Source organism: Cyprinodon tularosa, unplaced genomic scaffold, assembly GCF_016077235.1.
Source record: "Cyprinodon tularosa strain WSP-4 unplaced genomic scaffold, ASM1607723v1 ctg467, whole genome shotgun sequence".
NCBI classification, from domain to species: Eukaryota; Metazoa; Chordata; class Actinopteri; order Cyprinodontiformes; family Cyprinodontidae; genus Cyprinodon; species Cyprinodon tularosa.
In genome coordinates this window covers 253461-266005 of record NW_024039193.1, presented here as the reverse complement: position 1 = coordinate 266005, position 12545 = coordinate 253461, and the positions used below count along the sequence as shown (strand labels likewise).

Below are 12545 nucleotides of genomic sequence, written 5' to 3'. Positions count from 1 at the left end.
ATATCATGTTTAAGGGTTAAATGCCTATAGGGTTGAAAACAGACTTGCATTAAAGAGTACAGACATGATGGTTTCATTGTAAATAATAAATAGCCCAACTAATTCAATCAAAAACATTATATTCACATGACTATACTAGTTAGTTATACAAAGAAATGATGGTATGATCACTGAAAGCGTAGATGTTTAAGACTACTTAGAGGTTGGTTTGAATCTTGTTGCATTCATGACAAAAAGAAAAAAAAGATAGACAAGCAAAAACATAAAGTAGCAGATCTAAAACAACTAATTTTGATGAGGAAAAAAATAACAGCAGTATAAGCTGAGCAGTTTACATTTTAACCATACAGCGAATGTCACCCTAATCTGCTCCTTAAAATGTTTTTGTAAGTTTTTACAGCTTAAATAATAGTGGGTAATGCTTTGTTTTTGTTACATGTTCAGTCAACAGATGTTTGACACCATTGGATAATTCTGTAATCGAATACTTCTCCTTTAGATTTGCATCAGTTAAAAAAAAAAGAAAAACCTATTACCTTCCCTTGTGTAACTCTTATTTCCATGTTATACTAGTAGGTCTCCCATAGAATGAGTCAACAGAGTAATGCCTTTATCTAAAAATTTTATTTTATGCTTGTTTGTATTGAGAAAAGTTAGGGAAATAAAAAAGTAGCTGTTTATAAAAAGTGGTAGAAAAATAGGTTCTCCGGAAAAGAAAAAAAAAAAAAAGATAATTTTTTTTCATGGTCAAATGATGAAAACAGAGATACTGATTATCTAAAATGCTAAATACAGTCCGTCATTTCGTATATAGAAAGATCTTGCAAAATGCTTGATTCATCATGTCATACGGCTACAGTTATGAGCGTATAATGTGGTTTTGCCTACATAAGCATTTGTAAACAAGTTCTAGGAGAAACGGTCTGTAATGTGAGTTTTTGCTTGTTTATAATTCACTTTTTTTTTTCAAAGCAAAAACTTTCCTCCAAGTGTGATACTAATACCAGAACGTTTATTTGATTGTTCTTGTGTTTGGTTACAGGAGTATGGTGGAGACATAGGACAAGGATATTTGAGGATAAGGAGGCAATATTATTGACTTTTGTACTGTGAATAACCTAAAATTTCTACTTAAATGGGATTTTAGTAAAGACTGAAATATAAATATATTTTTTCCAAAATAAAGCAAAGGTTTTAGACAGATTACCTTACTGCAAACTGAGGGTTGTAAACTGCCGATTTGTTTTAAAAAAAATGCAATGAAGTAGCAACTAGCACTTTCTGCTGCCTGCATTTCTTGTAATGACACATAAAGACAGGAACTCACTCTACAACAAAACTGACGGAGAAGCTGGTAGGGTATAGAAAACAGATAACTGGGTTGAAAATATTCAATAGTTTAAGTTCTGCTCCTCAGACGGTCTGCTAAAAAGATGACTGCTACAAGTCCCAGAAGGCTGAGGCCAACAAGTAATTGCACAAGGAGTATTTGCAAAAACTTAAAGGGTTTACTTACAAACGTATCATGAAGCTCAAACACCTGCTTCAGAACAATGACGCTAGATAGAGCAAAAGTTCTAATTGCTAGATGGCTCCATCAAATTTGCACTTAAAATGTCCTCCCATTTTACAGAATTGGCCATCTGACAAGGGTGCTTCTTAAAAAAAATAAATAAATAAAAATAAACAGGGATAGAAATTTTCTGATTTTTTCTAGGCTCTTTTCACATAATTACTAAGAAGACAGTAGCTACATTTGGAGGTTGAGATGTGTTAAAAACTGCTTGGTCTTGGCAGACTAAAAATTATAGGCTGAATACTGTATGCAATTACTTTTTCTTAATCTATGCTATTTGAAAACCTTTCAGTAATAAAAGTGAAATTACCATATAGCTGATATATCTGTTAAATCTACGTTAACAGGGTGCAGGTGCTATTACCTAAAGCGTTTCTCTGATTTCTGTTCAGGAAAGGGTTAAACAATTTATCAGTTTGCCACTATATCAAATCTATTATTAGAATTACAAAAAAAAAAAAAATCAAAAATCTAAGGATAAAAAAGATTAATGATTCAGTAGAGAAATAAATGTTTGAAAAAATTAAGAGATTAATACAAAAAATTATAAAAAAAGAGGACAGTTTGTTTTAACAAGCTATAGTTTTCACAAATGGCTGGTTTCAAATTAAGAATATAATCAAACATATGGATAGATAAGCCTTTAGATACGAATATCACTATCCAGTTATTGATACAATTTTAGTAGAGCTGAAAAACCGCTGTGTCAAAGTTGCTCTCTGTGAACAGCAGAGAAAAGCAGAAAATCTTTCCTCAGGCAGCAGAACGTTACAAAACATTTGCAATCCATAGACTGTCATCTATCAGGTTTGTACGATAGATATTTCCGTCAATGACTGAATAGTGAAAAGAAAAAAAAAGGATTCTGTCTATTTAAAAAACCCAGGCAGTGAAATGAGTGAACAAAAACTAACTTTAAACATATTGTGTTTCAGACGCTTTGTGGCTCAGATCGTGACGCTGTGGCTCCACCTTATCAGCTGATCGAATCAGGAGTTACCAAAGACAGATACCGCGACTTTTGAATTTATATAATGCTACGCCACATTGTTCCCAAATCGTCTTCCGTGGGAAAAGAACTCTGATTCAGACCACGGTCAGGAGATTCACAAAGAGTCTCTCCTCTTTTTTCTAAGTGGTGTATTTTTCACCCCCTCCCAAGGTCCAAACACCTGATGGATTAATTAACCATTCACATCAGGTGACGCTTAAACCGTGTGACGTGGTGTGAGCTCCTCATAGTGAGACCTATCACATCATGTGACCCTGAGGAAGGACAGTATGGGGAGGGGTTGATAGAAAGAACAAATGTCTCATCATCGGGATTTGCTCCGTGATGAGAGGAAATGTTACTTGTTACTAGTTGTTTTAATGGTTATAGAGTCAGATATGTGGCGGTAATGTTTGGTTTATCTAAAGTTTTTATCTGTTACTGTGTAAATGGGTTTGGCTGTAATTTAAGGACAGATTCTAAGAAATCTGCAGGGTGGGGACTATATATCTGATAGGAGTTAAATTTTTTTATTGTTGTTTTGCACAATATGCTTAAATAAGTATTTTTTTGTTGTTGTTGAATATTAGAGATTTTGCAGATACATTTTGTAGATACATTGTTTAGATTTACTTATATCTCTCTACCCCTTTTATAGAATAGAATAGAAAATCCCTTTATTGTCCCACAATGGGCAAATTTACAGCAGCAGAAAGATTATTGAAAATGGTCACACAAATGTGGACCTTAGAAAAATGTATAAGAATAACATAATAGGGAAGAGTTAAAATATAAAAAATAAAATTCTGTAAAGTGTTTTAAAAATATAAAACTGGAGAATTAATAACCAATATGCTCAAGCTGCTGCAGGCAGAGATTGAAACGGGGTGCTAACAGTGATTATATAAGAAATCAATACAAGTAATTAAAAATAATCATTTAATCATCATAACCGTTATTAAAATAACATAGTTAATTTTTATATGCATTTTTATACATTTTTTAATTATTTTTTCATCAGGTGACGCGTAAACCGTGTGGCATGGTGTGAGCTCCTCATGATGCGACCTTTCACATGAGGAGACCCTTAGGACGGACAGTATCGTCTTTGTATAGAATGCTTCAGTCAGCCTCAGTAAGTCACCCTTTCTCCAGCATGGACGGGTTCACACAGCAACCTAAAGTGATCCAGATCTTTTCCACTGCAACCTGCGTCTGAGCGAGCACAGAAGCGGCTAGAAACACCACATCCATGTTGGATGATAAAGGTGGGAGAGCATTTTATTTATTTTTTTTTCTAACCATCTTAAAAACGATTGTGTATTTAAGTTTGGGAAAGACAGCTAGATGCGATCTAAACCTTTGGATTCACACAGCAGCCTAAAGTGACCCAGATCTTTTCCACTGCAACCTGTGTCTGAGCGAGCACAGAAGCGGCTAGAAAGACAACAACCATGGTGGGCGAGCATTTTATTTATTGTTTTTTCTAACCATCTTAAAAACGATTGTGTATTTAAGTTTGGGAAAGACAGCTAGATGCGATCTAAACCTTCCCTCCATTTTTACGGAAGTAAACAAGGAGCAAGACGGCTTGTGACGTTATTGAAGTCTCTACTGCGCATGTGGGACGCTTAAACCGTATGAATGGACAAAATTAGACATTAGTTTTTATTTTTTTGTTTTTTTTTTATTTTTATTTTATTTTATTTTATTTTTTCTTTTAATAGACCGATACATATACATGTACATCATTATTTATCGTGTATAAAGATATATAGTCTTGCAGAATCCTATGAGGCAGAGGGCCACATAGGCAAAGGGCCACATAGGCACAGGGCAGAGTGAGGGGGCTACAGCAGCTGCAGCGAGGGGGGTTGGGGGGTGGCTGCACTGTGTGAGTGTGAGTGACTGCACTCATCACACAGCCGGTTCAAGCTGCAGGCAGGCAGAGGCTGAAACGGAGTGCTTACAGTGATTATATAAGAAATCAATACAAATAATTAAAAATAATCATTTAATCATCATAACCGTTATTAAAATAACATAGTTAATTTTTTATATGCATTTTTATACATTTTTTAATATTTTTTAATTATTAATTTTATATTAATTTTATGTCAATTTTATATCAATTTTATATCAATATTATATTAATTTTATATTAATTTTATATCAATTTTATATTAATTTTATATTAATTTTATATTAATTTTATATTAATTAAGGCGGGACTTCCGGTTTAATTAAGGCGGGACTTCCGGTTTAATTAAGGCGGGACTTCCGGCTGTCACTTTGGAATGTGGGCGTGGTTTCGAGTTTGATGAAAGGTGGTGCATATAGTTTTTTTTGGCTCATTAGAAAGCTGCATTAACAAGCAGTTTGATAGGTGTATCTAATTAAGTGGCTGGTGAGTGTATATTTATGCATTTGCATAAATGTACAACTAAGCCTACATGCCAACTATGTAGGGGCAGTTATAGCCATGCTAACTATGTAGGGGCAGTGATAGCCATGCCAACTACGTAGGGGCAGTGATAGTCATGCCAACTACGTAGGGGCAGTGATAGCCATGCTAACTATGTAGGGGCAATGATAGCCATGCTAACTATGTAGGACCAGTGATAGCCATGCCAACTACGTAGGGGCAGTCATAGTCATGCCAACTACGTAGGGGCAGTGATAGCCATGCTAACTATGTAGGGGCAGTGATAGCCATGCTAACTATGTAGGGGCAGTGATAGCTATGCAACTACGTAGGGGCAGTGATAGTCATGCCAACTATGTAGGGGCAGTGATAGCCATGCCAACTAGGTAGGGGCAGTGATAGCCATGCTAACTATGTAGGGGCAATGATAGCCATGCTAACTATGTAGGGGCAGTGATAGCCATGCTAACTATGTAGGGCCAGTGATAGCCATGCCAACTACGTAGGGGCAGTGATAGCCATGCTAACTATGTAGGGGCAGTGATAGCCATGCTAACTATGTAGGGGCAGGGATAGCCATGCTAACTATGTAGGGCCAGTGATAGCCATGCCAACTACGTGGGGCAGTGATAGCCATGCTAACTATGTAGGGGCAGTGATAGCCATGCCAACTACGTAGGGGCAGTGATAGCCATTCTAACTACGTAGGGGTAGTGATAGTCATGCTAACTATGTAGGGGCAGTGATAGCCATGCTAACTATGTAGGGGCAGTGATAGCCATGCCAACTACGTAGAGGCAGTGATAGTCATGCCAACTATGTAGGGCCAGTGATAGCCATGCTAACTATGTAGGGCCAGTGATAGCCATGCCAACTACGTAGGGGTAGTGATAGCCATTCTAACTACGTAGGGGTAGTGATAGTCATGCTAACTATGTAGGGGCAGTGATAGCCATGCCAACTACGTAGAGGCAGTGATAGTCATGCCAACTATGTAGGGCCAGTGATAGCCATGCTAACTATGTAGGGACAGTGATAGCCATGCTAACTATGTAGGGCCAGTGATAGCCATGCTAACTATGTAGGGGCAGTGATAGCCATGCCAGTCCAGAGACTGACTGCAGTTCTACTGAAAGGTGCCTTGGTCAAAGTCAATGACCGGCGTACCTGGCATGTAACCACCATACCATGCATATTGCTTTAGGTTAATAGACTATATTAATTAGGCTATGCATGCTTCCAAAAAGCTACTGTATAATGGCATATTGGCAGTGTTTTGGTATAAAGGAGGTTCACAGGAGGATATCGTCACTTCTCCTCCTGACTTCATCCCCATCATATGGTGAGCCAGAAGGTGAGTGTGACGGATCCTCCCTGTGTTCACGCCCACTACCAACAAACCTCCAAGTAGACGCTGAATCTGCTGCGACTGCAAACCTTCCTTGTTCCTTAGGTCGGTAGAATGAAGGTTGGAACGGGGTAGACGAGGGTTCCAGTTTGGCTGGAAAGTAAAGGTATCTTAGGATTTGGAGCTTTAAATGTTTAAATAAAGCAGTTGATTGGCTGGAGCGGAGGAGCACCAGGAGGTAATTGGCAGGCAGAAAAAAAAAGTCTTCAGCTGAAATGTGCTGCTGGGTTTCATTACCAATAGATTGATGTCAGAGTTCAGTATGGATTTTATATTTTATAACCAATGTTTGTCTTAAAGAATTTGGAATAAGCGTAATTTAGTTTTTATACTAATTTAAAGAACTAGGTTTTAAATGGAGGATCAGCAGGAGATGCTGAATGTTATTGGAGGCTCCTCATCTGGCAGTATTTCTTTAGTCAATCATTGCTTTTGTACAGAGCCCCTAAAAGGACATGGAGGGAAAAAAAAAAAACCTTTGCGAGATCCCGCAAAACTTTTGCGGGATCTCGCAAAAGTATTGCGGGACCTCACAAAAGTTTATTTTTTGCAAGATCTTGCAAAAGTTTTGCGAGATCTCGCAAAAGTTTATTTTTTCCCTCCATGTCCCTTTGGGGGCTCCGTAGGATTGCATACTGACCTTGTCTCTCTTCATTCGTGTAATGTTGTGTTTTGGGACTTCTCTAGAAATTAAGAACTTCTCCAAATCATCCTGCATGGTTGTAGCTGTTAACTGGGCGTATTATCCTCCCATAGCAGTACACTTTGCACCTCCACTGTTGTGTGTTTGTTTTACTTCCGGTTTGCCAACATGGCAAAACGTTTTGCGAGATCTCGCAAAAGTATTGCAGGATCTCACAAAAGCTTCTTTTTTTTTTTTTGCGAGATCTCGCTAAAGTATTGTGGGATCCCGCAAAGTTTATGTTTTCCTCCATGTCCCTTTAGGGGCTTCGTACTTTTGATTTTGTTGCATCACTTAAAGATTTTTAATGGCCTTGTGTGCCTATTTGAAAAATATAAAAAATATCCAGTGTTCTTTCTCGTCATAGATCTGTTGCACACAGACAGACGGAAATGTTGTTTCTCTTTCTCACCACAATCACACAACATACAGTAATACTGAAGATTGAATACAAAAAATAGCAAGAATGGAATTAGGTCAAATATCTTAAACAATATCTACTGTATCTGTCAGCACAACCTGTAGCAAAATGTCCATATTTTTATCTCTTAGCTTAAAAATTTATACTAGATAACTGATAAATAAAAACTTGGATGAAAATGTTTTTTTTTTCCTGCCAAACTCTGTCATAACACCTTCTAGTTTCTGGTTGTTTTATCTCTGATATTTTTTCTTGCTTATTTTTGATTTGATGAACTCCTGCAATTACTCCACTCAGCTTTTCTTTTCAATCATCAAACACTCCATTACTAATATATGTAATCATTTCATTTCAATGTCTCTTAAATTCAGTAGTTATGATCAATTTCTGGTTGTTTTGCTTTCTCACCTGCCCGTATGCACAGTTAATGTTTTTTCTCAGATGAACTAGTCAGTGGAAATGCTTGTAGCTATTTTCCATGATAAGTTTAAATGCAGCACTTCTTGTAATCGCTCCTTGCATACATTGTGCAGAACTACCTGCAATCATCGATAATCCATGCTTTTGTCTGCATTGCTGACAAAAGGTCTGTGGGAACCAAATTGTTTTCTCCCCATGAAGTGTTTTTTTTTTTTTTTTTTTTTTTCGTATGCCAAATAATTTTTGAATGAACCTTCATGTGTTCTAGTGAGCCATCTGCTGGACAAAAAGTGTACAGCAAAAAACAAAAAAACATTTATTTTTGTTTGACAAGCAAATATTTCTACATTCAGTTTACTTTTCTTTAAGAAATAACAGTGAGCAGTGTGGTTGTATTACTTTGTTTAAAACCTACATTTTTAATGTGGGATAAACATTTTACTACTTTCTACTCTTTTTTCCCCCTAATTATTCAACACTTCAGTAATCTGCAGAGAATCCAGACATGCAAAAACATTTGTCAAGGTCCTCATGCCACACATAAATCTATCTCTAAATGATGTACACTATTCTTAATTTTATGTTAAACAGGTATACATGCAGATTTGTCAGCATCCATATATACAGTAATAACCAATCACACAAAAGAATGAAAGCCATTATAATGCTGATCATTACCACTAAGCAGGTGAAAGAAAAGGGCTATGATCAGATCATTTCTTTGTACACAGTACTAGCGGTGCAAGCCTTCTCACCTCAATAAGGGGTGAATCTAAGCCACAATGTTTACACAATGTGTGTGTTTACAAAAATGTAAACATTAGTTGCTGTTTTTTTTTGTACTAAATAAGTACAAAAACACAAACCACCAATAAAACCACCACCGGTTGGGAAATGTCTACAGCATGTTTCCACTTGAAAATGGTACAGCATCTACTTTGTGAAGCAAGAGGTTTGGCGGCATCCTGATAGGTTCCCTCCTCCCTTGTTTCCACTGGAGAGCCTGCAGATGAAAAGCACAGATATTCAGGAATCTACATGGAATTACTGCCTTTTTACCATGTTTTTGCTGCAGATTGTAGAATTATTAGAAGAAATCCTAGAATTGATTCACTCATTGAGTCGTTGTTAAAAGCATCTCCATTCAGTCTGAAAGCTGGGTGTTCTTTATGACAGTCAGGTGTTTAAATAGAATAGAAACTGTGGTTTTTATAAAGATGTAACAGTCCTAATTGTGTAGTGCCTCTTTAAGATACTCTGGTATTGCTACCTGCCACTCCTTCTCTATAGAGAGCGTGGGAGGCATGTGATGCAGAGTGATACAGGTACTCCCAGTACCAGTGTGGTTGTGAGTTTTTGACCGTCCTCCCCTTCCTTAAATGCAACCCTAAGCGCTACAAAGATGTGCCAACTGTCTGTTCATTCAAACTGCCACATCAAACCAAAATGAATAAACGATTCTAGTTTCGTCATTCTAGAGAAGCAGATCTCAATCCTGGTTCTGTTTGCCAGATAATCTTTGGATTATTTTGCTAAATAAACTTTTTGAGGATCGTGACACCATCATTTTATTCAGATGGTAGAAATGAGACATTTTGAAAGCTGTATAGAGTGATTTAAGGGGAAATTGTAATTAGCCAAAATCTTTAATCCAAAACTAGTTTTCCGGTTGCACCTTTTCCCCTGCTATAGGCAGTAGGTAAGCTAAGTTTAAATGCCAACAAAGAGATTAAAATCATTCTAAATCAGAATCTTATGATATCTTTACCTGCAAGGTGGTGATGATCACAAGGACACAGATGATCACTATCACAAGAAGTACCACAGGAACACTAAGTGGTTCCTTCCTCACTTCCTCATCCTCTTGGCCCTGCTGTCTCTGAGGCCCACGAAGAGGACAATTTGCGCTTTCTGTGGATGAAAAAAACTGAGTAAAAAGGACTGAAGTGAAACAGACAGATCAGCAGGTGATGTTTGCTTTTTGGTGACCTACCCAGGACGTGGAGGAGCGTGCCATTGCCTGTGAGCTGCAGGAAGGGCGGTGGGTAGAAGATCTGAATCTCACAGCGGTAGATATCTGTGTGTGTGGCTTTGAGTCCAGACAGTGCCACCTCCAAAGCACCATCTTTGATTTGAATTGCACACTCCACCTGATAACCAGGATTCAGAAAAACACATTTCTTTACTGATAATTTGGGTTACTTTTCTCATGAATTCTTTTTTTTTTTAATACAAGCAAGTTTAATTTTATATTTGGATAATTTCTTGAGCAAATTCTTTAAAAGGCCTTTGAATTTTATTTTTTTAACATAAAACAACCAGCTGCCTGATCCAGTTCATTAGTTATAAAATCTCTGCTTTCCTTACATCTCCATCTTTCTCCTGCTGTGTCTTTATCTGCTGCTTGGAGATGTTGAGGACTGAGGAGCAGACTCTCTCGCTGCCATGGAGGCCCCTCAGCAAAGTGACCTGCAGATCTTCCAATTGACTGAAGGGATTTGCAGGAACTTGTCTGGGGTGTGTTTTGGTGAGCGACATTTGGTGACGGATGAAACAGTGAATCTGTGCCGTGCCGTTGGTGCTCACTGTTCTGTAAGACTGGATCACCTTCATAGCTGTAAGGGAAAAAATGTACAAGGTAGATTAAGAAACAGATGTAGCCGTACTTCACATTCAGGTAGTCAGTGCAGCTCTGCTAAATAAATTCCCCAGCAGCAGTTTTATGTTAAACCTGCAAAGTAAATCAGCCTCAGCTGCAGGGTTTATGTGGTGAATACAGCAGATTTCAAACTGCTCCTTAGAGAAAGACTTGAGCAAATAATAATAATAAAAACAATTTGCATATCCCTTACAAATGGAATCTTTTGTTATTTTTCTTAATATATTCGGGCAAGTTGCCGTTTCTTGTTATTACATTAACATTCATTTTTGTCAAGTTACAAAGGTGATAAAGTCTTGTCCTGGATTCCAATAACATTTCTGGCTTGAAATTTAGATTTTCAAAGTATTTTACCGAGTGCCCTATAAAGCGTTAAGCTTAGAACTTTTTCACATTATGTTGCCAGGCTGAAAAAGAAACCTAATCAAGTCACTTTATGCACAAAAGTTAACATTGGGTTTTAAATTCTAGACACAGAACTTGGTTAGAAATTCATTTATTCTCTTGACAAGTCAAATCATCTCTTTTCATAGCAAAGATAGTTGAATTAATGTAAAGTTATATGTATAAAAAAACAACAATATATTTCTTTAAAAGTTAGTTGTTGAGTAAATGATAGTTCTGAGGTGCAGGAGCTTCTGATTCCATTCTGCAGGTAAAGTTACCCAAAGCATTTTCTCTGGGGGAAGTGATGAACAGGAGGGATGATCCTGACAGCTGAAACTCTCAGGTGTCCCAGTGGGCATTCATCTAACACTCCAATAATTAACTCCATCCCTTTTGTTCTAAAGGGTTGTCATACAGCGATTGTGTTTTATAGCAGGTAGTCTTCTATTCTGTTATTAGATTTACTGATTAACCTCTCTAAGTTGTATCTTTTGAGTTTACACTTAGCCAGAGGTGAACAACCATTGAACTCAGCACATTTTCTAAAAACAAACTGCATTATTTAAAAGTTGCCTTTATATCTGTTGTTATTTAGCTAGTAGAGAGTGAGTGGTGTTCCACAAGGCAGTTTTCTTGGCACATTACAATTTTTGAAATGTTACCTTATTTGAATTCAAATACCTTGAAACACAATCTTTAGCCAATGATATGGCTTATTTCTGTCTGAATAATTTCTACATATATTAGATCTTCTTGTTCTTTCCACCGTTGTCTCTGGGGCCATAGAGTCTCAGTGGCTTTGCCAGTGTCATGATAAAGAAGTACTTTTGTTTTATATAACTCTGCATAGCAGAAAAATATTACTAAAGGTTTAGCTTTATAAATGTATATCTTTTATAAACTATTATCTGTTATTTCAACCATTTCTTTGGAAATCTATCTCTCCCCTTTGTTACTCATCTGTACATAAGCATTAAAAAAAAATCACACTTCGACAATATAAGTAAAAACTGGGTTAAACTTACAACTCCACACAGGCACAGTGATGCTGAGCACTGCCAACACAGTCCATCCCATCATAGAGTGATTCAGGAACATCTTGCAGGGTTTCACAAAGAGGCACAGAATGAAAAACAAGACAAATGCGGTCGGCCACCACCCTAGCGAACTCGATGATCAGATTTTATGAAAATACAGCTAAACCAGAGAGAGTCACCTTTATAACCTTTCTCAGTTATCATGGAAACTGTGTAGCAGCACAGGAAATGACGGTAACGCTTTGCCGGTAAAGACAGACAACAACTTTTAGTGGCTGTGGTTCTGCAGGAATGCTGAGAAGAACAAATTTAAGTGATTTTCACAAACAGCTGCTGTCAGTGGAAAAAAGTTTAGTAAGAAATCAATCAAAAAATCAATATACATTTGAAGAAAATATATATATAAAAAAATGAAAAAAACAAACAAAACAAAAAAAAAAAATATATATATATATACAAATAAACATATATGCCAAAAGACACAGCTCAGAATCTGAAAATTAATATTCAAACCGACTGTCTTCTTATGATTGTGTAGA

The 12545-nt window shown here is 36.9% G+C and overlaps 1 protein-coding gene across 1 annotated transcript; it reads right to left on the bottom strand.

The window, feature by feature from the left end:
• Positions 1-8249: 8249 nt before the first annotated feature.
• cd28 (CD28 molecule) lies at positions 8250-12121 on the bottom strand. The gene is made up of 5 exons (XM_038301373.1): positions 11995-12121; positions 10291-10538; positions 9917-10073; positions 9692-9834; positions 8250-8926 (listed from the first exon to the last, which is right to left on the bottom strand). Exons 1-5 carry the CDS (start codon positions 12065-12067, stop codon positions 8822-8824), a joined length of 726 nt encoding a protein of 241 aa, XP_038157301.1. The 5' UTR covers positions 12068-12121; the 3' UTR covers positions 8250-8821.
• Positions 12122-12545: the final 424 nt, after the last annotated feature.

What these genes read in the sequence shown, in the direction of transcription:
- cd28 (XM_038301373.1), bottom strand. Translation starts at nt 12,067, where the DNA reads ATGTTCCTGAATCACTCTATGATGGGATGGACTGTGTTGGCAGTGCTC. An exon ending in CACGCTCCTCCACGTCCTGG is followed by an intron (nt 9,835 to 9,916) that starts GTAGGTCACCAA and finishes TTTCATCCACAG; the next exon opens with AAAGCGCAAATTGTCCTCTT. An exon ending in TGATCATCACCACCTTGCAG is followed by an intron (nt 8,927 to 9,691) that starts GTAAAGATATCA and finishes TTTCATCTGCAG; the next exon opens with GCTCTCCAGTGGAAACAAGG.